We start from the raw sequence: 26,979 nt of genomic DNA on the forward strand, positions 1-26,979 counted from the left end.
TTAGATTACCATACAAAAGTAATCTTATTTTTGTGATTTGAGGCCACACTGCCAGGATGAATAGGTGTGGACATCTAAGCTTATTTGGACTCATGTTACAAACCCAAATAAAGTTTTTTTTAAATCCACAACCAACGTGTATCTCACACTTGACAACGGTGTCTAGTTGTCACTCCCCAGCCAAGACAAGACTCTTTTCATTCAAATCAGAAGGAAGGTGTTAAAATCTCACCTAGACCACCCCCACTCTCTTCCCTTCTCTGGAAAGATAATACAGTTGTTTACGGGTGATCTTCCAGAGAATGGGTGAACAGATGTGGCCTGCAGAGAGGACGGTGTGCAGATAAGACTGTGACACCTTTAGTGACTAAACCATTACACAGACCTGCATTAGATTATGTCTGATGTTCATCATAGGAACAAGCTTGCACTTAAAATAGACAGGCCTTGACGATTGAGTCATGAGGGAAAGAGGCGATCCCAAAGTAATCCAATATATGTATCTTTTAATGTCTTTATATGTAGCCTATTTGTTAATAAATTATTTTGTCTGTATTTGAATAATGTCCACAAAATTCCACATTCAAGGCAGATTTAATTTGCAGCATTAAAATCTTGATTTTCATCCCATAAACCTACTAAACAAGCACTTTTTAAAAAACTTTTCATAGGAAAGTAAAACTTTAAGGACACTTTCAGATTAAAATGACAGTATTTAATTTGTTTTGTATTAAAAAGAAATAGCATAATTCCTAAAATGTTCTTGGGCTATACTGGGATGTCTGTCATATGTGGAATTAATAGTCCATTCAGCATAATAAAATTCCTTGAACAAAGAAGTGTCACAACAGTAAAATCTTCAGACGTTACGCACCAGTCTTCTCCTTTTACACCACAAACTGCACCATTACACATCTGAGCTGGAGAGCTGATAGTACCCTGGATGTTTTTGGGTTATCACTGACATAATGAGCCCCGGGGTAGCCTGTTTGAAGTGTTGAGCACCTCATCGTTCACAGAGTGCTAAGTGCACTATTCAGTTGTCTGATCTCAAAAGCTGCATGTACTTCAGTTGTGCACATCTTTGATCATGTGTGGTCATTGACAGCCACTCTGAAGTCATTATGTCCCCTGATGACTGTAGATTAGCATAAAGGCAAAAAAAACTGACAACACACAGTAGAAGACGTGTATCTGATAATGACCTAGGTGTTTTCCAAAGCTTTGAGCTTGATATTAAAGTGTCTTGCAGAATGAGAAAAGGCTTATCCACTCCTGGCGACTTGGTTTGCAAGTGTTGGAGGTTGTTTGCATATTACCCTCCCCGCGTATTACTCAACTGCATGAGAGATGAGCAGATTCACAGTGGCAAAGTAGAGCTGTTGACTGTGGGACAGAAATAATCGTTGTTGCCTCGAGGCACAGTCACATTCAGGGACTAAGACAATTCTCACTGGCTTTGCTTGACATCGAAACTGACAGTTTTTTTTTTGTTTAGTTTTTTATCAACAGATGTGCACAATTAATATGACTGACAGGTTGGCTTTTGTTATGAAGGTGAACTTTATAGGTGAATTACATGAGTAACAGAGTAATTAAATTAAAACATTTATATGCTTTTTCGATCCAATGGGTAAAATATTGAGTTTTTAATCAACAAATCACCAATTAAACAGAATTTTTCATGTTTATGTTTAGTTACTTATGCCTTCCACATTAATTTTTAACAGTGCCACTCTATAATAACATTACATAGATCTGTCACGGCTGCTCAGAAATACATAAATGGTAATTAAAAATACAATAACAACAACAACAACTGTGTGAAAGGAACAAGAACCAAGTCTGCCTCAAAGCATAACTGTTCAAACTGCCAGTTTGGATGACCGAGGAGCAGCAGCAGTGAGCCAATGGGCTTTGTCCTCGTCCAGGCAGACCTGTCGGTGCACCTGCTGATTCCCAGGCCTCTTTGCCAATCTTCGACTACAGTGAAACCTAACGAGAGTGAAACTGGCTCTGAGCCAGAGGAAGGCCTGGTTGACTACTCCTGACACAATCACTAAAAGCAGGGGATCCTGGGAGGAGGACCAGCCCTGTGTGAAGATGAGAAATAAAGATGACTAACCATGAGAACAGAAAGAGAGGAGGAGGAGAAGAAGGAACAGTTCACTGAACTCCTGGGAACATAAAACCTGTCCGACATTGCCTTTACGATTGCTCAACGAGTGTACAATAACTGTATAACCTGTCTTTGTTTGCATCATGTGTGACTGTGTCATCACGTGCATGTAAGACATGGCATTTGTCATGTTTTTTATGTTTTATTATTTATGTTTATGTTATGTTTTGTATGAACGTAAAGAACATTGCAAAGCATCTGTGTTTTTCCTCTGAGTGAAAGACAGGAAAACAGTTTGAGTGGAAAAGAGTCATAAATAAGACATGACATTTAAGTGCGTTGCTCAAAGGAGTCTCACAGCCCGACTTGACCCAGAGCTGCTACCTTTCAAGATGTTAATAACCGTAGTGCTCCTGACCTTTACCTGCCCTCGCACAAAGCTGAACTTCCCTGTGCAAAACACAGACACGCACACGGGATAAACCTTTGTTTAACAGTGATCGCACTTCAAAGCGTTTCCATTACTGCCTATAAGCCCTCTAAACTGAGGGCTTAAAGATGTCCGTCCACAGTTAAATGATCATTCTGGTTAATTCCAACTGTGCTCTTATTTTTGTAATTTTCTGATAATATTAGACACAGCCAATCAGTCGATCAGAGATCAACATGGCAACATTGCTGCAATGTAGTCTAATGGGGATAAAAGACACAAGGATACAGTGTGCACGGATATCTGCCAAGTATAGTTGGTCAAGAAGGAAATCTGCCTGCCAGAACCTTTTTTAAGTTTTTAAAACCCTACATGATCATTTGACTGCTTGTATTTCTCCTTTTAGTTTTATTTCCAGATGTGAGGAATTAATCTGGTGAACACAATGTACATGACCCCCAACTGGCCTCAAATACAAAAAAAGACCCAGTTGTTGTAAACCAGTGTTCCCCTTGGTTCCATCATTGGAGTTAAGAAATTGAAGAAGTTATGTTATTATTAGGAATCGATAACCGGTCGTGGTTAGATTAAGAGTGAGTTGAGGTTAAGCATTATAGAAGATGGCTTGTTGGGTTTAAGGTTAGGTTTAGTTTAAGGTAAGGAGAAGCCAAAGGGACAACATATTTCAATACAACACCAGAAAAGATTCCTTTAACCATGAACTGTTTATTTGAGCAGTTGGAGACAACAAACTGTAAAACACGTAAGACATATTATCACATTATCTACAATAATATGGTTGATATTGTTACACACAGAGCAGATACAGACTGACCTTAGCATTTGCTTGAAGTCATGTTTCTAGTCAACTTATGATTTTAAGAAATATTTGTCACTGGAGCTTCTAGCTAAGATATGCTTTGTTTTGTTCTCCAGCTTGCTGCTAATTTTGTACTGGGCAGTGAGTTTTAGAGCTTTTTCATAAAAAAAAAATGCCTGTAGTATCTAAAAACAATAATGATAAAAGCAGTAAGGGTGAATCAGAACAGTACCAAAACCATAAATGAGTGGAGTGGAGTTTCACCACTACAAGGAACCCCTTTCAATAGTCTATTGACTAGAACAGCTTGAAATTGCTTTTTTTTTAATCTACCGTTTGAAGTGGATCAAGCTTTAACTGGTCTCTGAGTCAAAGTTCATCATGAGTCCAGTTGTATCAGCAGTGTCAGATGACAAAACACTAGCCTGCTCTCTGTGACCCCTCCTTACAAGGTCATTCGGCCAAGACGAAGGATGTCCTGCTTTAACCCGCTGATAACAGCCATTCAAACAGAACTCTGACACATGTCCGCATGATGGACGGCACACTGAGTAATGCCAAACAGATTGCTGATGTATTAGGGTGAGTGTGTGTTTTTTTGTCCTCTCGCTCATCGATGACTCATCCACCCTTGTTGTGAACAAATGCACTGCAAAAGCCATCAGGTCCGACAAGTGTTTTATAACCCGCTGTGCTCTGTCTTTATATATCTCTCCTTGTCATGTTCGCTGCACAAATAATCATCCTTTTCTCAAACTCAGATCGTTTTCACAGTCACACCTTTCAGGACGCATGTCAATGTTGATGTGCACACTCCTTTGTTGTGATAAACCAGCACACTGCTACTGTTTATTCTCAATCAGTGAATTTGATTCAATCACTGTTGAATGTGTCTCTACCCCTTTTTTTTGAAAAAGGCCCAATCAGACACAGCAATCAGTCACAGCATGGCACTGCCAAACCCCATCGGCAGTCATGTGGATTGCATTAGAATTGGTCGACCCCGGAGCACGGCTGGAGGCCAGAGGTTACTTATCATATCTTTGGAGAGAGAGGTGGTTCAGGAAAAGTACCTGGAGTGGTGAGTGGGATTAGTCAGACTCCCTACAGAGAACAGTGCTCACTGCTTTTGGAGACTCTTTTAAAAACTCTTCCTTGGAAGTAAAGTACTTGCTACTATGAGATGGGTTGTGAATTGCACAGTGATAACATTGCGTTGCAAGCTGTTCTAAAAATGTACATAACACAGAGGCTATAATTTGCACTTCATTTATTTGCATCACATCACTCCCGCATGTAAAAAAGACACACGGGTTAGACAAGGAGATGGTGAACTGATACAGAATGTTTGTGGGGTACAAAATCAATGCATTTAAAATCCATGTCTTTTTTCATATTTAATATACATAAACACGACAAATGACCTGTTTTAACAAACAGAATATCATATACTTTAGACTGACTTCCACAAGAAGCATAGTAAAGCCTATCCCTGGCTCTGGTCACTTATTTACACTTGTATATCCCTCAGAAAAAAAGTATATTATTTTACACTTACATTCAAACAGAGGCAGTTTAGCATTCTCTAACTCTGAACACACTGGGTTACTATTGAGGCGTGTATTGAGCATATAAACAAAGAGAGGCGAATAAAAAAAGCCGGTTGATGGTGGTGGTGGGTGGATCTGTAGGGTGGAAGTTAAGTCTCCTGCAGAGTTTGCTTTCACAGATGCAGATTGATGGGAGACTGGGACAAAAAGCCAAAGGTTACCGCTGGTTACCGCTCCCATGCAACCATTCAACTGAGACAAGGGGGATTTTCAAACAAGTTCCTGTGCCAGTCTGAGAATTAAGGCAAGAGGACATACATTTGTTTCTGATTTGTCACAAACAAATCGCCCTGCTGTGTGTCTTTCTCACATCGGTCGGCTTTAACGATTAAACATAAACGTCAGGTGTGATAAGATTGTCAGTTGATTAACTTGGAAGACTTGAGAATATCAAGCCAAACCAGCCAGGGAAGCTTTCACACACAGGTAAGAATGTGGCACCTGGCACTGCAACCTGAACTTGCAGCTGCCGCATATAAATAGGCTGCTGTAGCCGGACGGCGAGAGCACAACACAGAAGTGGCTAACGCCCATCTGCTCAAACACTGCCCCGACACTTTCTGTTTCTCTCTCTCTCTGTGTCATTAACAAGGCTGCAGCTGGTAGCAAAACACACCATGCAAATTCACAGCATTTACATGGTGCCCAGTCCTTTCACTCTGTGGCTGTATGTTGATCGACTATATATGTTCGCCTCGTTTTACTCTCAGTTCACTTCCCCTTTCTCTTAAGTGGCTCACCAGTGATGCATACACACAAAAGCATGCACACACTTTGATTTTAATGTGAGAATTTTCCTTTTGCCCTGTAACAGTCAAACATTTGAATATAGTGTAAACAACACTACAGTCCTTAATCAGTCTGCTGAGGTGTGAAACCAGACCTAGAGTGACCCAGAATCCTCTCTGCCGTCTCCACAGATGTTAGTTCCCCGATGCTTACTGCGCACCATTTGGCATCCCAGAGTAAAATAAGCCAAATACTTAAACAGGGAAGGATGCCACAGATCTGAGTGACGACATCAAGCGAAAATAAAGGATTTAAATAAGTTAAGAGTTTTTTTGTTCCCAACCCACAGGGTTCGCAGTCTGTTCATGAGTTCAGATGAAGCAGAAGAACTTCTTCCAGCTACACCTCGAGAAAGCTTTAGTGCGCCTGTCGGAAAACCTCCTCTTCTTGGTCTTCCGGGTTTTGTTCTTAATGGCGGCGAGGATGGCCGCATCAAACGCCTCCTTTAAGTTCTTCTGCGTGAGTGATGAACACTCTATATAGTCTGTAGCCCTGATCTTCTCTGCCATACTCCGAGCCCGTGAGCTCAGAACTGGTTTGACATTAGATCTGTCTAGGTTGATGAGGACGTTCACATCCAGCAAAAGGTCCGACTGTGTCCCAACGAGGACGATGGGTGAGGACGGGTTATACGCCCGGATCTCTGAAACCCACTTCTTGGTGATGTTGTGAAATGAGGTGGGGTTGACCACGCTGAAGCACAGGAGAAAGACGTCCGTGTGGGCATAGGAGAGAGCTCTAAATTCATCAAATTCCTCCTGAATGAAACATGAAGACAGAAAGTTAGTGTCAATCAAGCTGTGTACAGACAGTGAGACAGGAATGAGTGCAAAGGACTGACTCACTAAAGTGTTATGAAAAGATCATCTATTGAAATTCAGGGTGAAATCTTGTTACTGAGTCACAGATTGGATAAAGCAGGGACGTGACAGAGCTTGTACCTTCACAATTTACCTCTTGTGACATCAAAAAATACAATATATTATTTGGGGATTTGAAGTTTGTATAGATTTTGTGTAATCACTTGAGAAAAGGAACTTAAAAAGAGCTTAAAAACTATGGTGGAACTATGGTGATATTTGTCTACATAAAACACAGACTAACTAAGAGTCTTACCTGTCCAGCAGTGTCCAGAAGCTGAACTTTGACTGGAGAGCCTTCTACCTGGACCTGACCTGTTGAAAAACAAGTAACATTAACCAGTCAGTATCACTTTAGCAGATGAATACAAATCAAAGCACACACACTGACCATCAAATGACTAAAATCTCATCAGAACAGTGCATCAATTATAATTAACTTGTAAGAAATAAAACATTATTATTTATAAGTCAATAATTCAATCTATGTTACTACTGAACCAAACAAGCACACCAGCATTCATGCACTTTTACTCTCAATAAAAAAAGTTACTCCTTTTTTATTATATTGTAATAAATAATCATCATTATTATCACTATACTGAAAGTTCATCATAACTAACCGGAGAAGACGTCAAAGCCGGTCTGTTGATATTCGGTCGGGTATCCATTGGAGGTGTAGCTGACTATCATGCTGGTCTTCCCGACGGCTCCGTCTCCGACCAGCATACAGCTGATGACACCGGGCTCCAGCTCATCTTCCCGGGTCAGCCCGCAAGCGGAAGGGACTCGGGACTCGTGGTAAAAGTAATCCATGTTAGGTGGCATGTCGATCCTCACATTAAACTCGTGAACGCAGACTCTCCTTCCTTCAGGTTGCTGGGTCGAGAGACTGAGACTAGATACTGAGAGTCAGCTCAGGAGTCTGTCTGTAACATACCGACAGGCAGCTCGTCCTATTCTGACTGACGGACGACATGTGCGGGGAGGGACGTTTTTAGGCCAGGGGAGTTTGTGCTCAGACAGGTTGTGATTTGCATAGACACTCCCACCGAGAAAAGAAAGAAACAGAAAATAGATAGATAGATAGATAGATAGATAGATAGATAGATAGATAGATAGATAGATAGATAGATAGATAGATAGATAGATAGATAGATACCAAACTACTTTTAATTACACTCCTAATTCCTAAAATGTATGTTTTAAACCTTTAAATCAGACCAGATTACGTTTTTTCTTTATTATTATATTATTATGTTATTATTTTTATTAGAAGCAGAGTCCGGTTTTATTGCCAAGTCTGTTTCCACATGCAACAAGTCTGCCTGTGTGTTATGGTGCATAACAACAAACACAGAGAAAACAAAAACAAACAAAAGAAGAACAACCAAGTAGAAACAGGTACTGCAAACAGTCAAGACATATTAACATAGAATGGAAACACTGACAATAGAAGGATATGCAAAACATGTGCGATATATCCGTTTTTTTAATATAAAGACACAGTTTTGTGTATAATGTGCAGAAAATGTGCAACATACAGAGATAATAGTACAGTGTGTATTTGTTTATGATTATTTAATTATTCAAGTATGTCTCTTTTTTTAAATGTATTTTATCCTTGCGTGCTGATTTCAATGCCCACATGGTTATACTGCAGTTCTATGCATAAAAATGACACATTAGAAAAATAAAAAGCTGTGATACGCGTAGCTTTTAAAGTGCAATGAGAAATGTGTTTGCACAGAAGCACATGGGAGTTTATTTATGAAAATTGTCTGTGCTCATTAAAAAAAAAAAAAATCTTCATGGTCGCTTCACACAAGTCCGGACGCACTGCGCCCCCTGGTGTCAGAGATCAACACTACACCGCACATGTGATCACATGACTCCATGTGTCACCTGATTGTCCGGGTCCACCCTGTGTTGTGTAGTCGGAAGCTAACCTAGCTGTGATGATGACAGCATGAATGATTGAAATTTCATATATTTCTATGTTTACCGCAGCGCGAGGCATTACAGTCTGCATCTTGCTTCTCGGTTTAGGCGCGTGCGTAGAGAGGAGGTGCGGTCGCGTGTCCTTTAACTGGTGCTAAGTTGTGATAGCTAGTTAGCTGTTTAGCCATGTCGTCTTAGGGTTGTCTCTTCGAAAGTCTTGTTTTTTTTTTTTAGATACATTTATTTACAGACAGTGGAATAAGGTACATTCAAACATGGCCTCGATTCTTGACGAGTACGAGGACTCCCAAAACACCAGGCAGAGTGCGCAGCAGCACAGCCGCCTGTCGACCGCTAACATCGGGATAACTCACTCAGGTAGGTCGCCCTCTCTTCTTCTGGAGAGGCTCAGTCTCTCAGTGTTAAAGCACGTTGCTTTCACTGACACTATGCTCTGCTTTGCCCCCCCTGGTTAGGCTTTGTGAATGTGAGACTCGAGGAGGAGAAGCCGATATTCAACAAGCAGAGGATCGACTTCACACCGCCTGAGAAGATCAACCATCTCGCGGTCTGCAGCAATCAGCTGTGCATGAGTCTGGGAAAGGACACCCTGCTGAGGCAAATAACACAATCATAAGCACTTAAGACACTGATAATGCGTTTGTGTGGTTTTGATTGGATTAGTACTCCTGGGTTGTTAATGCAGCTGATACTGATGTTTCATGTTGTTTTCCATACAGGATTGACTTGGCCAAGCCAGATCAGCCCAATCAGATTGAATTAGGAAGGAAAGATGAAAGTAAAGTGCACAAACTCTTCCTGGACCCCACTGGTGAGAGTCATAGTTTGTTTTGATGAGACTAATTATACGTCTGCCTTCTATCATGATACATTGGCTGCGAACACTGTATTCTTTAGCTCGTAGAGTGTATTACGTAGTAACGCATGAGGTATAACGACATGAGACTATGCCAGCCAAACTCACGTCTAGTGTGGCTGTCTCAACACCTCAAGCCTTCAAATTAAACGCCAGTTGCTACTACACAGTTTATAAGATTGCTATGTCAGTGTGAAAGTTGTCATGTATGAACAGCAGCTCCATCCTCCTCCATATTTTCCCACTCCAGGCTCCCATCTGCTGATCAGCCTGAGCACCAGTGAGTGTCTGTACCTCAACAGGAACACGCAGAAGGTGCGCAGTCTGTCCCGCTGGAGAGGCCACCTCATCGAGAGCGTAGGCTGGAACAAGCTGCTCGGCAGTGAGACCAACACAGGACCCATCCTGGTTGGCACAAGTCAAGGCATTATCTTTGAGGCTGAGATCTCTGCAACTGAGGGCAGCCTGTTCAACACTAACCCAGATCAATACTTTAGACAGGTCAGAAGATGTGTGATTTGTGTATAATGTTATTTTTCGGTTTAATTACTGCATGAATGGTAGAAAATACTGACCTACATATTATTACTTCCTCTTAGTATGCACATAAACAATAGTGTATTCTTTTCCTGAGACAGGTCCACTCCCTAGAGGAGGATGGAAAGCCTGCGCCTGTCTGTTGCTTGGAGGTGGAGCGTGGCTTGGAGAACAAATACTTCATCATCGCCACTACCCGCAAACGCCTGTTCCAGTTTGTGGGTAAGGTGGCCGAGGGGTCAGAGCAGCAAGGCTTTAGCTCCATCTTCAGCCAGAACCAGGATCTGCTGCCCAGTTTCCAGGAGTTCCCAGCCAACATGGGCTACAGCGAGATCACCTTTTACACCTCGAAACTTCGCACCTCCCCTAAAGCGTTTGCTTGGATGATGGGTAATGGAGTTCTTTATGGTCAGCTGGACTATGTCAGGCCTGACTCTCTGCTGAGTGATGTGCAGGTAAATGTCTGTGCGTGTATGGAATAATTTTCCAGCTCAAACTGATGCATCTTTTTGACATGCTGTCTTCATATTTCCTTTTTTTAACAATCAAACAGGTGTGGGAGTACACCGCAGACATCGACCTTAGCATCAACAAGCCCATCTCCATTGTGCTGACACAGTTTCACTTCCTGCTGCTGCTCCATGACCGAGTTAAGGCCATCTGCACTCTGAATGGACAGGTGGTATATGAGGATGTGTTCCCAGATAAATTTGGCGCCCTAAAGAAGATGATCAAGGACCCAGTTGGCGGGTTAGTGTGGATCTACACTGAGCGGGCAGTTTTCCGGTACCATGTCCAACGCGAGGCCAGGGACGTCTGGCAGATGTACATGAGCATGAATAAGTTTGATCTTGCCAAGGAGTACTGCCGTGACCGGCCAGAGTGCATGGACATGGTGCTGGCCAAAGAGGCTGAGCACTGCTTTCAGAACAAGCGATACCTCGAGAGTGCTAAGTGCTACGCACTGACGCAAAACTACTTTGAAGAGATAGCGCTCAAGTTCATCGAAGCCAAACAAGAGGAAGCCCTAAAAGAGTTCTTACTGAAGAAACTAAATAATTTGAAACAGAGTGAGAGAACGCAGATCACCTTGCTGGTCACCTGGTTAGCCGAGCTCTACCTGAACCGGCTTGGCCAGCTGGAGAGCGACGGTAACAGCATCATCTTCCAGGAGACCCGCGAGGAGTTCCGCCACTTCCTCAGCAACCCCAAGCACAAAGAGTGCCTGTTCAACAACCGCAGCACCATCTACGACCTTCTGGCCAGCCACGGCAACGTGGACGACATGGTTTACTTCTCTGTCGTCATGCAGGACTACGAAAGAGTGATATCCCATTACTGCCAACATGACGACTACAGCGCTGCTCTGGATGTGCTCTCCAAGCACTGTGATCAGAAGCTTTTTTACAAGTTCTCCCCCGTCCTCATGCAGCATATTCCCAAAAAAGTGGTGGATGCGTGGATTCAGATGGGTAAGCGGCTGGACCCAAAGAAGCTCATCCCAGCTCTGATGAACTACAGCCAGATGGGCAGCACCCAGCAGATCAGTGAAACCATCCGCTACATGGAGTTCTGTGTGTACGAGCTGACTGTGACAGAGGAGGCCATCCATAACTACTTACTGTCGCTCTATGCCAAGTACAAGCCGGAGTCTCTGCTGTGGTATCTGGAGCAGGCAGGTACGCACGCCTCAGAGATCCATTATGACTTGAAGTACGCCCTCAGGCTGTGTGCGGAACATGGCTACCTCCAGGCCTGTGTCCTGGTTTATAGGATTATGGAGCTGTATGAGGAGGCAGTGGATCTTGCTTTACAAGTAAGTAATGCGTGATTTTGATGTATTTTTATATTTATTCACAAATAATTATCCAGATTATTGTCAAGAAAAAAGAAAAGACAAATGCCACGCTAACTTGCAATATATTTATCGTCCATAGGTAGATGTAGACTTGGCCAAGTCATGTGCAGACCTGCCTGAAGATGATGAGGAGCTGAGGAAAAAGCTTTGGCTGAAGATCGCCCGGCATGTGGTGCAGGAGGAGAAAGATGTGAAGAAAGCCATGAACTGTCTGTCCAGCTGCAACCTGCTCAAGATCGAAGACATCCTGCCCTTCTTCCCAGACTTTGTCACTATTGACCATTTTAAGGTTTGTAACAAAGTATTTCCTCTCTTTGTTTTGAAGCTCAAATGTGAGGTCAACACGCAAAATACAGTATATTGCTGTACTTCATTCTCTGTTCTTTATGGTTTCTCAGGAGGCCATCTGCAGCTCCTTGGAGGAGTACAACCAGCACATCGAGGAGCTGAAGCAGGAAATGGAGGAGGCCACAGAGAGCGCAAAACGCATCAGAGAAGACATCCAGGAAATGAGGAACAAATATGGTGTTGTGGATTCCCAAGAAAAATGTGCTGCCTGTGACTTCCCATTGCTTAACAGGCCCTTCTATCTGTTCCTGTGTGGACACATGTTCCACTATGACTGTCTTTTCCAGGTAATCCTGCTTTTTTTTTAAATATCAGTATGTGCCGCTGCACATTCTTTAGTTAGTTTAGTAACTACCATTATATAGTGTAAGATTTGCCTGAACAGCTTTCAGGTTGTAATAATTTCCTTTTGTTTTCTTCCACTTTCTAGGAAGTGACCCCTCACCTGACGACCTATAGGCAGAGTCGTCTGGAAGAGCTGCAGAAAAAGCTGGCTGCAACCACGCTATCCTCCAAGTCACGTCACCGCCCGGTACCCAAGGATGAAGGAGACACTGCCAGTCTGGGAAAGGGCAGTGCGGGCACGAGCCGCGAGCAGATCAAATCAGACATTGATGACATCATTGCCTCTGAATGCGCGTACTGCGGCGAACTGATGATCAAATCCATCGACAAGCCTTTTATTGATCCACAGAAATTTGAGGAGGAGAAATCCAGCTGGTTATAAATGAGACCACCCTATGACAGCCCACCATCTGTATGTCAATGAAACTGCACCATGCGTAGGACTGACCCATTCACTGGATACAGACATTCACCTTGATTGCCTGTTGGTAGTGCCTACTGCTGAAAACTGTATCAGCTTGTGTTGTTCTCTACAGAATACACTTATTTTGTTGGCAGTATTTGAAGCTGATTGAAAGACCTTTGCACTTTGTACAGGAGCATGTAGTAAAACATAGACATTGTCAGCAATGCTACAAGATGTGATGATGTAAAATATTGCCAGGGCTGTACAGTGCATAAAAATGTGCCTGAACCTCCAACCATAATGGTAGAAAAGGATTCAAAAGCTGGAATCAGATACAACTGCACTATACGTTTATTAACTGCATTAGATTATGCACTTGCTTTAATTGTTGGAAACATTACCTGCACTTAGACAACACCTGTGATTCCTTAGTTCAGTTCAACCACTCCGCTCTACAGGTCTATGTTATCTATAATAAACTGTTAATTCAAATGTACACTGTTTTGCAATTCAGTTGCGGCAAGCTTGTCAGCACTGATGAACTGATTCTGGTTGTTATAAGTGTAATAAATATTTAACAAATGATTTTTTTTTTAACTATCAGCTGTATTGGAAGACTCCAATACCGTTCATCAAAGTTACTTGTGTGTGTGTGTGTGTGTGAGAGAGAGAGTGTGTGTGTGAGAGAGAGAGTGTGTGTGTGTGTGGGGATCAATAGCACCTGGGAGCTGAAGCAGGACATGGACTATACATATGGTGTGTAACATAAAAATAAAAATAACTCCAGTAAATAAGTCCAGTGGCAAGCATCATTGGAGTCCCTACTAGAATCATGATAAAATACACAGTACGTTAATACATTTATACACAAGTGTGTGTATATATATATATATAAATAAAATATAGAGTTAACTGTCAACACTTAATATTAGATTCATATTTTAGTGTCATATTAAGTTGTGGATATGTAACTACTGCCTCACCATACCTAAAACGGAGTTCCCTTCTGATGACGTCAGACGCAGCTCGGTAATCTTCGCAGTGAGCAGACACTATTAATCGACATCGGAAATTCATCGATAAATCCGTTTTAGTTGCGCATTCACGGCCCCAAATGATATACATGCTAGACGCGTACCTCGCCTTGTTAGAAAAAATACATCGCTTGGATTTGTTGTTACATTAATGCTCTCGGAGACGTCGATAGACGAGCTTCCCTTTATCTGCGATTGATTGGAACGCCTGCTCCTTGCTGTACCCTCGCCATGGCGTCGTGTCTCTGCTCTCTCAGTAACAGAAAGTGGCCGCCTCTCTGCTGCTGCTGCCGACTCAAAGCTCACAGACTCGCTCGGCGCCTCGAACCGCCATTTTGGAGTCAGAGAACCGAGAGTCGGCAGCAGCGAAGAGAGGGACGAAAAGGGGGACACGGGGCCGAGGTGAGAGACTCCATGGTGGTTGTTATGGCGAAGGAGCAATGGGGGGAAGATGGCCGGGAGGGAGAAAGAATTAAAACATGGGGATCATTCCGTTCACCAGGCAACCGAGTCCCCGCTCGTGTCCGCAACAAGGGTACGAGAGGCGCGGGCGGAGGGCCTTGCTTGTCGCCGCACCGCGGCTAGCCTGTTTAAAATAACTGCCATTAAACCAATATCATATCTTAATACATTGTTTAGGCAGGGAGGTGGTGGCCTTAAAGAGACAGAGCCGGTTTGAATACTTCATATTAGTGGCGTGAGAGGACGTCTTAGTGTTTGACGAGCTAACGTCTGTGATGGAAAAGCTAACTTACATTAGACTTGTAGCGAGGGGACTCGCTCGACCCGTGACAAAGGCCACACGCTACAAGAGCTGCCTAACGCTGATTAATATCTCTGGTGTTGGTTTACATAAAGCAGTAAGCTGTCAGCGTGTGTAAACCAGCACCTTGACCCTATCATTGATCAGAGGCGATGCTTCAAGGCAGCTAACGGTCGTTAGCCCGCAAGGTTAGCCCGGGCTAACGCTAGCTCGGAGCTGCTAGCCTGCTAATCACAACACAACATAACGGCGCGATAGCAGAGGAAGATTATTATTATTATTATTAATTTGAGATTACACAGCAGTTCTTAGTATGTCTTCATTTAAATAAAAATCAAATAAAACAAAAGGCCGAACTCCCGCTTGGCTTTTGTTATTGTCATCTTCCCACACGGGAGGCAGTGAACTCGTCTCAGAAAGTCAAGTGAGTGGTAATTACAGAGGATTTAAGTTGACTGTATAAATGTCCCCGTCAAAACAAACACACAAAAAATGAAACGATAACCCAAACAGCATTGTAATAATTGCGTAAGGGACATTTACAGAAGACCTGGTGACATAAAACTATTACATTTGATTCAGTCTGACCTTTTAAAGAAACTGAATCGACTGATACAAAAATAGTTTGCGCGATCTGGTGTGTTATAACAACAAGGAGGGAAACAAGATTTTCATTATAAAGAAAGCAACTAGTGTACAATGTAAATACATAGTGTTACAGGTGCTGCCATTTTTAAACTAGATATGTTTTTATGGAAAAGTTCTGTATCTAAAAACCAATGAACAACGAAAGAACAACTTACCATAAACAAAACACAATATTAAAAACACTCAAAGATCAGTGCATGATTGTGGGTTTCTTCTTTTTTTTTCCGTAGGGGTTTTCACCTTTGTCTGATCATTAATCTTGGAATCAAGAGCTATGGCTTTCCTTACAGTGAAGGTAGGTCCACTGCGTATACTCTATTCGAAAACATGCAGTAGTACCATACTGCATGCCCGGTCATTGGAAAGGAAAGTCATCTTCATATTTAGACAAAATTTAGGCAGCGATTGAGAGGTGTGGAAACTGGCACCCACATGCCAGACTAGCTGGGAAAAGCTGTACTGGAAAAGGGAAAACTCAGCAACTGCTTATGAACGTTTCATGAGTCATTTACAAATCCTTTAAGTGGTATGAACCATCATACCATCGGTTCTTGCTATGATTTAGGTGAGATATGATAAAACAGCAGACTCTTACTCATCCCATAGTCAGCAGAATCCTGTGCTGCTCAGTCTGACTCGGAGCCATCTGCTTATCACCTTTATCTCGATCTCCTCTCTTCTTCCTCTCTCATTATAGTAAAAGTTTCTGCCCTGCTGGGCAGAGGAGTGTGTGCTGCATGGCGTCAGGGCAGGGTGCCCGGCTGGAGGTGGGGACATCAGGGAGCTCTGCCCTGGCCAAACCTCTCTACCTGCAGCGCTTGGAAAGAGCCCTTCGGTTGGATAGTTTCCTGCGCCAGACTGCTGCCATCTTCAATGAAGACATAACCAGGTACAGGCCCAGTGAAGATGTGGTGCATACACTTTGTAGTTTAAAGATGGGTCCAAAATGGTGGACTTACAGCTATGTATTCCTCATTTTCTAGTGATGACAGTGATGACAGCGATGATGCATTGGGGACAGGGCTGTCCCTGGAGCCCTCATCTCACCATACAGCGTTGACAGTAAAGAGTGAACCATGTGAGCAAGGGGATGGGTTGGCAGAGGGGAAGCCCCTCAATGGTGTTCTGCTGCAAGGTAAAGGTAAGATACATACATATATTTATGTTACTCACATATTACTACACATGCACACCATCACTAATGTAATTCAACTGCTTGTGGAAGATGTCGTTCATGCACATTTATATCATGTCATGTTTCTTCTCTCCCTTTTAAACTCCACAGACCAAAAGGCAGATAAAACTAGCTTGTATAATTTCTCCAAGCTAAAGAAGAACAGGAAATGGCTGAAGGTATTTTTATAGACGTACTCTTCATTGTACTACTGATTGAAACATTCAGCCGATTAATATATTTCACCAATAACTAATAGATTGATCCTTTCACCGTGTTTCTTCCTCTGCCTCCTGCAGAGTATCCTGTTGAGCGACGACACCACAGACTCGGACACAGACTCAGATGACTCAGATTTCAGTTTGTCTCGCGAGGAGCTGCATGACATGCTGAGGCTACATCGTTTCACAAGGCAGCATCAGAGCAAGTTCCACTCTGACCGGGAGGTATACCCACACACACACACACAAACAAATACTGTAATAATTACAATACCTCTGACATACTATTTTAAATGTCATCACTTCCATATGTGTATAATTTCCTTGCAGCTTCACCAATATCAGTACTACAGCACTGGACTCCTCTCTACTCATGACCCCTTTTATGAGCAACAGCGCCACCTACTGGGCCCAAAGAAGAAGAAAATCAAAGATGAGAAGAAATTCAAGGGTAAAGATCGTGACTGTGTCAACACTACAACGGCAATAACTGAATAATTACTGGAATAGTTAGAGATTTTATTTGTTTTGTTTTTTACAGCTAAACTAAAAAAGGTGAAGAAAAAGAAGAAACGGGGAGAGGGAGAGTTTCTCGATGAGGGGCGTCCTTATGTCACCAAGATCTTTGCAAAGTTTTCCCATGATGCTCCGCTGCCCATGGTGAAGAAGAAACATCTCACCATCGAGCAGCTGAATGCACGGCGACGTAAGGTCTGGCTCACTATCGCTAAAAAGGAGATCCCCAAGGTTAGTATGCATGACGATGGTCAAAAATGAGTTGCTGGTTATTAGTGTATTACTACAGTTATTAGTCCTAATTATCTTATTCATTCCTATTTTGCAGTCTTTCAAGCAGAAGACCTCTGCTAAGAACTTAGTATTAACCAATGCTAAAAAGGTAAGCAAAGTGTTTCACACTGCTGCTTTTATTCAGAAATCTTCTAAACCATTTTGTGAAATCTGATTTGTTTGTTCCACATTTTTCTGTTGACATTTGACCTGTACGACGAACTCATTTTTATTTTCATTGTGCAAGAACAGATTGTAGATTAAGTACAACATTTAACCTCCATTTTGTTTGTCCCAGTTGGCTCACCAGTGCATGAGGGAGGTTCGACGTGCAGCTATCCAGGCCCAGAAGAACTGTAAGGAGACGTTACCTCGGGCACGTCGCCTCACTAAGGAGATGATGCTTTACTGGAAGAAATATGACAAAGTGGAGAAAGAGCACAGGAAGAGGGCGGAGAAGGAGGCCCTGGAGCAACGCAAACTGGATGAAGAGATGAGAGAAGTAGGTGGAATGGAAACTCGTGTGGCTTTTGCTTTCTACAGCAGATTATTTTACGTTTTGAAAACACATATAAACAGCAGTTTTAAACAAAGATTTAGAATATATTACACAAAGCATATATTCTCTGCTTTCCACCCTCTCTCACAGGCCAAGCGTCAGCAGCGTAAACTGAACTTCCTCATCACCCAGACAGAACTGTACGCTCACTTCATGAGCGGTAAAGCCAGCATGGCAGGTCCAGAGGGAGATACAGCCCAGGAAGAAATTCTGAGAAAGCTGGAAGACACTGGAGCACAAAGACAGATTGACATTGGAGGAGGGGTGATGGTCAACATGGGACATGAGGACTATGGTATGAATTACTCAGGCTAGATTATTATTCTTAGTTAGTAACCGAAACTCAATGTTGATGTTTGACATTGGTAAATTTGAAGTCTTTGTATATACAAAGTACTGCCAAATACATCAAATGAATTGCCAAACAGACTAGTTATCATTGTATTTGTTACCTCTTTATTCTATTTTCTTCTATTGTATTACTCTTGTGTATAAGAAAGAGATTTGGCACTGAATTGGATTTTTCTCTTTTGTGCAATTTCAGACAGTGAACACTACAAGTCCCAGGCCTTGAGGAATGCCAAAGAAGCCTACCAGATTCATCAAGAGAGAGTAAGTTGATGCATGCACGTCCTCGGAGGTCCACGCATGCACATCGCTGCTCTGCCCGTACTGTGCTAAGCTTCAAATCTCTCCCCGTAGACACGGATGTTCGACGAAGAGGCCAAGGACAGCCGCAGCGCATCGCTACATGCGGCTTGTGGCTCGTCCTCAGGCTCCGGGTTCGGAGAGAGCTACAGCCTTTCCAACCCGTCCATCCATGCAGGCGAAGACATTCCACAGCCCACCATCTTCAACGGCAAACTCAAGGGTTACCAACTCAAGGGCATGAACTGGCTGGCCAACCTCTATGAACAGGTATGCCGCTGACATCAGAGGCCTGTGTGTTCGCTCACCGTGCTTTGAGTTGGCATATCTAAGATTTGTATCAACGTATTGTGTGTGTGTGTGAACTCAGTACTCCTCTTTTCCTAATACCAGACTAATATTATGGCATTAGAATAAGATGAAAAGAATTATCTTCACTCATATGCTGTGTAACCACTAATAATACATTAGTTAGAACAGATGCTCAGTTCAATATGTCTTAATCCATTCAAACTCAGTTTTAAGTTTTTAAGTTTTATTATGTTTTACAGTCATTGTAGTCATTATATTCCTATTTATTCAAATTCGGCCTCATGCAGGAAGCGATACTTGAAGAGATTTATATGAATGCATGACTATCATATAATCAAATCAAATTATCATACATTTTAGAATAGTTATAATGATTGTATCATTACATTCATAGGCTAAAGAAATGCTATTGGTCAACTGAACCCAATTATGACTACTTACCCACCCACTGTGGACTTTTCTTTTTAAAAGAATGTTGCTGCATGAGGCTCGATGAATGATTTATTTCCTCCTGTGTTTTCTTGCGCAGGGAATCAATGGAATCCTGGCAGATGAGATGGGACTCGGAAAGACGGTTCAGAGTATCGCCCTGCTGGCACACCTTGCAGAGGTGAGAGAGAGTGAGCGCCAGGCCAAAAGGTTGCTTTCACCGTAAACTAAAAAAGCTTTATGGAATATTCAATTGTCTCTGCTGTTGTTACTCACTTATGAAAACATCTAACATCCAGATTCTTTGCACACCTGCATCCTTTTAAAGAGTCCCCTGTTTCTGGCCGCGCATTTCATCAAATGACTCATGCGACTTATTTCATTGTTGCGAGTAGGAGATTTGTAGATTGTTTGGTCTCGTAACACCAAAAGGAGAAAACGTGGAATTTAGGGGAAACGTGTGCTTTTCAGTGTCGAACTATCGCTGACAGGAAGATGCATGCTGGGCTTCCTGTTATTGGGTGCTCAGACATCCACGTACAAAGACCACCTGCGGCGACTGACTGATGTATTCTCCTTTTTTTCTGTTCCCGCACAGAGAGACAACATCTGGGGTCCATTCCTGATCATCTCCCCTGCATCCACGCTCAACAACTGGCACCAGGAATTCACCCGCTTTGTGCCCAAATTCAAGGTGAGAATCCACGGCGCGGTAGAGGGAGTTGAGCCGGCGGAAACACCTGCGAAAACATGTCCGCAGGAATCCTGGCATCCTTCATCTCCACTGTTGTTTTAAATCGTTTTCTCTCCTCTAATGAACCCGGCGCTGGTGTAGGATTCTGTCAAACATCTGAGAGCTAATGAGGATGAAGCACATCGAGAAGTATTCATTAGGGGGCAGTATTGTACCAGGACACTGACAGCATTGCTTATCTTAACACTTGACTCCAGTGCTGGTAATACATTTGATTGCTGAGTGACTGCACTTTCTTGTTTTTTGCCTGTAGTAACCAGCCTCTGACAGGCAGCTTTGTGCATTCTGGAACATTAAAAAAACATTAATCAAACACATCAATACGTCGTGTGCTCACACATGCACACGCACCAAAATATGCACAACCCTTTGTTGCGCTCAGCGCTCAGCTATGCCTGTTATTTTTTTCTCTGCGAGTTTGAAAATAAATCAATTCCAGTCTGTTTTGCTAATGAGGTGTGAAAAGAGTCTATTACACAATTTGAAGATAAGCTTCCTGAACACTCAAAGCAAGACTGACCCCAAACAATGGAAAACCAGCTTACGCTGACTGATGTAACGATGTGTAAATCTTTTCCCATCGCATTTTACATCAACAACTCAAGTGAAGCAGTAATTGATACATGATGCTATGCCTAAAGCGTTTCCCTTGGGAACATCACTATAGCTGTGTTTTTATTTGACTCTCCTCTGTGTAAATGTGAGCGTTTCAGGGAAGTTTGAATATCTTTTTTTTTTAGTCACGTCTCGTCATCGTTATTTCTTACCCTGCCAGGTGTTGCCATACTGGGGGAATCCTCATGATCGCAAGGTGATTCGGAAATTTTGGAGCCAGGTAAGTGACAAGAAGATGATTATTATTATTATTAGATACTGTACTCTTCTGTTCTAGTCTGTATACCACCCTCTACATACGTCTGTGTCTGTTTTGAATAGAAAACCCTTTACACACAAAACGCACCATTCCACGTGGTGATCACGAGCTACCAGCTGGTGGTCCAGGATGTCAAATACTTTCAGAGGGTCAAGTGGCAGTACATGGTTCTGGATGAAGCCCAGGCACTGAAGAGCAGCACCAGGTAAAACAATAACACAGCTGCTGTGTCGGTTAAGATGTGTTCATGCCCTATACTTGATTTATTCATTTAATCTATTTGATAATTATGTTGACAGAGTACATGCTGCTTTTTGAATGTTTCAACCCACGTCCTATGGATGGAGTCGAATATTCATTCAATATTCTAAAGTTTCTCAAAGTTTTATAGATTTGTAGCTGCATTTTTTTAATCCTTCACTAACCACCACTTTCAGCAGATAAATCCACCACCCAGATTTTTCTATATTGATTTTACTGCTTTACTAACTACACAAAAAACATAATATATAATATAACTGTGAGTTTCGAGCGTTTGTTGAAAGTTGAGTGTTAACATGAACAGATCCCAGTAGTTCTTTTAAATAAGCATAATATGTAATTTGTAATACATTGGTTAGAATACACAGAACAGCAATATGTCTAAAAGGTGAAAAAATATAGTTCTTCATCTGTACTGCTGACTACATTAATATGCGTCATTTCTACTATTGGACTCTGTCCAACATCTACAAAACTAGTCACAAAATGTCTTGAGACGAGAAACATACGCTTGCATACAAACCGTGATCCACAGTCTGAGTAATGGGTGTGATTACAGTACAGTCGAGTGTCAAACAAACACGATTAACTCATGTAGTTGTTGTAGTCGACCTCCAGCCAGCTAACCACTTCGCTTCCGCGTTTTCCAGCGTTCGGTGGAAAATCCTTCTGCAGTTCCAGTGTCGAAACAGATTGCTGCTCACCGGGACGCCCATCCAGAACACGATGGCAGAGGTGAGCAGTGTGTGTGTGTGTGTGTGTGTGTAGGTGTGTGTGTGTGTGTGTGTTCATGTGAGCAAGACAGAACTGTTGACGACCGTATGTTATTACTGTCTCTCAGCTGTGGGCCCTGCTGCACTTCATCATGCCTACATTGTTTGATTCCCACGAAGAGTTTAACGAGTGGTTCTCCAAGGACATCGAGAGCCACGCTGAGAACAAGTCTGCCATCGACGAGAGTGAGTACACGTCTCGGGTCTGAGAAAATAAAAATGTTTTTTTTTTCTCTCCAGCTGACGGCACAATATGCTTCAGCTCATTTGTGCGGAAAATTCGTGTACCATTCGTGTGGCGACGCCGAACTCTTCCTTCTGCTCGTTGTTGCATGTGATATGTTCTGCAGGTAACCATTTCTCGTTTGATGTTTTTTGTTTCAGATCAACTTTCCAGACTGCACATGATCCTCAAGCCTTTTATGCTGCGTAGAATCAAGAAGGATGTGGAAAACGAACTCTCAGACAAGGTAGAGGAGTGAGCCAAGCTTCAGGTCCAGAGCTGACATTGATATCGTAGCAACCCTCAGTTTCAAATGAAAAAACAATGATTATATTAGGCAGAATTGTATCATTAATATTACAAATTTCAGTTAAAATGTGTCCCATGTAGCCATACTTCTTTCCCCGTCCTCTTTAAAGCTGCACCCTACCTCAATCTATCCCCCTCTACACCTCATTGACACACAAAGTGTTGTAATAAGCTTTTGAGGGATGCTTGTGCTGACAGATCCTCTTGACAGATGTTGGATTCGGGGTCTCTCGCTGTCACACGCGGCAACACATACTCACTCACACGCCGTGGGAGTCTCAATGCACAAAGTCAGAGGAGTGGCAGAGTTCACAGCTCCCCCACATCTGTCTTTTTCACTCCCCCCCCCTTTGCACCCACATGCCGTCCTGCCAGCCCGCTTCCTTTTTTCTTCTCCACTTTCGTCGGTTTCTCTTGTTTTGTCAGGGCAGTTCACTCGCGGTTCACGGTCAAGTTTTTACGGTTTGTTGTTGCTCACTTTCACTGCTTTCATCAAAGCGTGACACTAGATAAAACCAGAGATCTTGATGTGTGTTTAAAGAACGGTGGGTCGAGTTGTAATTTGTACCCATAAATTCAATTTTTGGTCGCGCCCGTGTGAAAATACTGTGTGTGTTCTAATGGAGACATAACACTGCAGTAATGCTGAATCATTTGTCTTTACTGTAGCCACATGTTATATATGCAGCCAACTTTTACTTTGAAAATCAATCTCTTTACAAACCAAGTCCAATGAAGGACATTTTCATTCACTGCTGTCATGTTACATATCCTTCCTTTTTGTTTCATTTCATCTTTAAATGCAGCCAACCGCAGTAACTTAGTCATCACTCTTGAAGCCCTGAACTTCACCAAACAAATTTGAGAAAACCATAGAGACAGTTTACAGTGTCATTGGTCCAATAGAATCATTTTTTATGTTCTAATCGTAGTGTACATACAGGAACTCCCCAATAGCGACGCTGCAGATTTGTGTGTTAATTAGTCGAAAGCTTTTCAGACACGCTTGTCCTCCTCTCCCTCTACAGATCGAGATCCTGACCTACTGCCAGCTGACATCGCGGCAGAGGTTGCTGTACCAGGCTCTGAGGAACAAGATCTCCATTGAGGATCTGCTGCAGTCCTCCATGGGCACGGCCCAGCAGTCCCACAGCACCACATCCTCCCTCATGAACCTGGTCATGCAGTTCAGGAAGGTACGGGCTGTGGCCTGCGTTAAATAGCCCTTTTTGGTTTCCAGTATAAAATTAGAATTAAGCACAGCAGTTTTGATTGTTTTCTCTTGACTCAGCAGTCACAATGATTGATTGCAGTTATTAGTCCTAATGATTTAAGGATCATTTTCAGTAACATATTATCAAAACGCTGAACTCTGAAATTCAAGATGTACAATTAAACAATGACTTGGCAGTTTTTAGAACAAGCATGAATATTGCTGGTTCTTTTGCCTATTTTTCCTAATACACTGTCCGCGTCTGCTCGTCTGTAGGTGTGCAACCACCCTGACCTGTTTGAGCGCCAGGAGACACGCTCCCCCTTCCACATGTCCCTCAAGCCCTACATCATGTCGAAGTTCCTCTATCGCTGCGGCCTCATCCACGCACACAACCAGGCCAAAAACAAGTAAGTTCTTCCACACAGAGGAACGAACAAAAAAAAAATGTAAATGTGTATCAAAAATTCTGTCGTTTTGAATATTGTTAGGTTTAATACATATTCAATATATACTTTTTAAAGAAAATGTGTTTACTTATACTTAAAAAATCTTAGTTCCTGTGGATATTTGATGATTTGGGGGGTTGTAAAATGCTATTATCTCAATAAAAGCTGTTAACAGAATAAATGTGGGTCAGACTAGGATCGGATTATTCAGTGGTGTAACTCTGTCTCTACGTCCTCCTCAGATTACTTCAAGTGCTGTTGTCTCCCTTCTCTCCAAATCACATCCAGCAGTCTCTTTTTCACAGAAAAGGTGGGCACGTACTAAGCTTTGAGTTCAGACGTACATGAAGCTCTTGACAGCCTCTTTCATTTCACATTCAAACCTCAGTTTCACCCCAGTTCCTCCTTTTGATGTTTGCATCCTGCCCATTTTTTTGTTTGTTTGTTCCGTCTCACAGTCTTCATTCTGTATTCTGTTTTCACCGTTCCAGGTGATGACAAAGGGAGCTGTTTCTCCTTCCTGCGCTTCATCGATGTGTCACCAGCTGAGTTGTCCAATCTCATGCTTCAAGGCACCTTAGCGAGGTGGGCTTTCTGTTTACATGTTCGGTTCTGTTACTCTCTAGAAGTTAGATAAGGGTGGGATGGTGAGTAAAAAGACTGCCCTTCAACAAGAAGGCCACCGTGTCCAAATGTCTCTTAGAAGGACAATAAATGTCCAAAAGCCCTGGAGATCCCGTGCTGCAGTCGATTCTGCCCTCTGGAAGTTAAATAATTAATGCCCAACTTTCGAACAGTAGCCATGGTGATTGCAGAATTATTTATAAAGCGTTGCTATGAACATTCTTTTGTAATTTAATTTTCCTCTCCGGCCTCTTGCTACTTTCTTTCACAGATGGTTAGCCCTTTTTCTGTCCCTCAAGGCTGCGTATCGGCTCCACTATCAGCGCTTGTTCAGCCTTGAAGAAGAAGGTCAGGCAGAAACCAGAGACTTGGAGGGGGATGGCGGCAGGTCAGGGCCCAGGAGTAAGTGTCTGTCCCGCAAGGACCTGATTCTGTGGCTGAACAGACCCACCAATTTCCCGAACACGCACACCAGCCCTGTCCTACAGGTAAGAAGAGACACTCATCCTAAAATCAATATACAGGAAGAGCAGTTTACTGTGTGTGTGTAAGACAGACAGGTGAAACTCCAGTAGTGAGACGTGCTGCTGACGATGCTGAAATTGTCCCCAGAGCATCAGTCAGTGTTTGGCCACACGGCTTGCTCTCTGCCCCAGGTTTCCTCTCCCCTCCGCTGGGATCCAGTGTGGAACCCAATCCATCTGTAGCTCCATGACCCAGTAACACAGTCCTCCCTCCCTCTAAACTGTGTGTCTCCAGTGTCTGTGCAGATCAGCGTCAGTTTGTATCTCTGCTAACACGTAGAGGAAAGTCACATTTTCAAGATCAGCAAGTGATTCTAAGGAGACAAAGGGCCAAAGTCTGAAAACCGGGAATCGCTTCTGTCTTTTTAAAAAAATATATTTTGGTCTATTTTTTTTTGTCACATTTAATAAACAGCACACACATCTCCTATTAGTTAATGTCATAATATATGAAGCAAGTCTGGCTGACCGCTGCTCTTTCACCCCCTCAGAGATTCGAATGCTTCTGAGGACGATCATAACAAAAGTTGGAGTCGGTGCGGGTTAGGCAAACGGTCGCTGCAAAACAAACGGGTTGCCGCTGGTTTACGGCACACGCTGTGAGATCTGCAAACGACTTGTTTTCGTTCCGTCAAACTATTCTGGCAGCTTAACAGTCTGAGCAAATGTAGCACGCCACAGCTCCTTTCAACTGTATTCAAACGCTTTCGTATGTGTTGGATTCTGCAGCTGAGAACCACAGAGTTACATTGAGACAGCACATACTTGTACTTTTTGGCAATATGGAAGCTTAATTATTAGTTAGAAAGAGACAGTATAAAAGCAAAGGTGCCAGTTCAAATACACAGACCACCTCCGAAAAAATGTGAACAGCTGCAGCCTGCAGACACACTGCTGTAGGAGTGTTTTAATCATACTGAGCTGAAAAAGCATTAAAAAACAACACCCCATCAAAAGTTTCACTCAACAGTTACCCTTTGAGCAGATATGTTTCACATCGCCATCCTCTAACAAATGAAACTGAACTTGTTGGGGAGAAAATACTTGAAAAGCTGTAGGGGTAATTCCATCCTCCTCTTACTCTCCTGGCCTCATCACACTGAGTCAGGCAGCTGCCTAGCGTCTTAGCTTTCCCTCCCCTGGAGCTTCAAGAACCAGAGAGCAGAGAAATATTAAGAAGCAAATTTAAATATGAGACCGAAACTTACAGACACTCGGAGAATTAATACTGTATGTATGCTGTATGATCGCGCTGACCCCAGACTCCCACTTGAGCTCCTAGAAATTACTCACTCCCACAGCTTATGCCAACTCCTTTCAGCTCCTCGTTTTTCTTTTGAAGCTCTGTGTAGCTGGCTCACGGCGCTCTCTTCTCTCTCTGCTTGGCTCGTTGCTCTCTGGCTGTGTACTTGACATTGTGGTCAATGTTGCCTTCAGCTTTCCTGCTGCTCCTGTTGA

The 26,979-nt window shown here is 42.8% G+C and overlaps 3 protein-coding genes across 6 annotated transcripts in view; 2 read left to right on the forward strand and 1 right to left on the reverse strand.

Moving 5' to 3' along the window:
* Positions 1-4,622: 4,622 nt before the first annotated feature.
* rhov (ras homolog family member V) lies at positions 4,623-7,695 on the reverse strand. Its single transcript, XM_010744364.3, has 3 exons — positions 7,252-7,695; positions 6,885-6,943; positions 4,623-6,526 (listed from the first exon to the last, which is right to left on the reverse strand). The coding sequence occupies exons 1-3, from the start codon at positions 7,454-7,456 to the stop codon at positions 6,080-6,082; spliced, it is 711 nt and encodes a 236-aa protein (XP_010742666.3). The 5' UTR covers positions 7,457-7,695; the 3' UTR covers positions 4,623-6,079.
* A 778-nt stretch (positions 7,696-8,473) lies between these two features.
* On the forward strand, positions 8,474-13,525 carry vps18 (VPS18 core subunit of CORVET and HOPS complexes). Its single transcript, XM_010744363.3, has 9 exons — positions 8,474-8,947; positions 9,046-9,187; positions 9,310-9,401; positions 9,697-9,947; positions 10,085-10,438; positions 10,537-11,799; positions 11,921-12,130; positions 12,240-12,476; positions 12,620-13,525. The coding sequence occupies exons 1-9, from the start codon at positions 8,845-8,847 to the stop codon at positions 12,914-12,916; spliced, it is 2,949 nt and encodes a 982-aa protein (XP_010742665.2). The 5' UTR covers positions 8,474-8,844; the 3' UTR covers positions 12,917-13,525.
* Positions 13,526-14,194: 669 nt separating this feature from the next.
* ino80 (INO80 complex ATPase subunit) overlaps positions 14,195-26,979 on the forward strand; it is a 34,103-nt gene continuing 21,318 nt past the window's right edge. The window contains exons 1-25 of one of the 4 annotated variants that reach the window (XM_027284462.1): positions 14,195-14,376; positions 15,616-15,680; positions 16,083-16,274; positions 16,369-16,526; positions 16,671-16,738; positions 16,859-17,005; positions 17,111-17,231; positions 17,322-17,527; positions 17,625-17,678; positions 17,868-18,071; positions 18,219-18,423; positions 18,673-18,740; positions 18,831-19,046; positions 19,618-19,698; positions 20,116-20,211; positions 21,047-21,106; positions 21,208-21,350; positions 22,057-22,141; positions 22,248-22,365; positions 22,564-22,649; positions 23,740-23,907; positions 24,201-24,334; positions 24,616-24,683; positions 24,865-24,958; positions 25,269-25,485. In XM_027284462.1, the coding sequence (XP_027140263.1) occupies positions 16,123-16,274; positions 16,369-16,526; positions 16,671-16,738; positions 16,859-17,005; positions 17,111-17,231; positions 17,322-17,527; positions 17,625-17,678; positions 17,868-18,071; positions 18,219-18,423; positions 18,673-18,740; positions 18,831-19,046; positions 19,618-19,698; positions 20,116-20,211; positions 21,047-21,106; positions 21,208-21,350; positions 22,057-22,141; positions 22,248-22,365; positions 22,564-22,649; positions 23,740-23,907; positions 24,201-24,334; positions 24,616-24,683; positions 24,865-24,958; positions 25,269-25,485 (2,949 nt within the window). In that variant the 5' untranslated portion in view covers positions 14,195-14,376; positions 15,616-15,680; positions 16,083-16,122. The remainder of the gene's footprint in view (positions 14,377-15,615; positions 15,681-16,082; positions 16,275-16,368; positions 16,527-16,670; positions 16,739-16,858; positions 17,006-17,110; positions 17,232-17,321; positions 17,528-17,624; positions 17,679-17,867; positions 18,072-18,218; positions 18,424-18,672; positions 18,741-18,830; positions 19,047-19,617; positions 19,699-20,115; positions 20,212-21,046; positions 21,107-21,207; positions 21,351-22,056; positions 22,142-22,247; positions 22,366-22,563; positions 22,650-23,739; positions 23,908-24,200; positions 24,335-24,615; positions 24,684-24,864; positions 24,959-25,268; positions 25,486-26,979) is intronic. The other 3 variants (XM_027284463.1, XM_027284460.1, XM_027284461.1) reach the window with 3 other exon arrangements.

Source organism: Larimichthys crocea, chromosome XI (assembly GCF_000972845.2).
Source record: "Larimichthys crocea isolate SSNF chromosome XI, L_crocea_2.0, whole genome shotgun sequence".
In the NCBI taxonomy this organism is placed as follows: Eukaryota; Metazoa; Chordata; class Actinopteri; family Sciaenidae; genus Larimichthys; species Larimichthys crocea.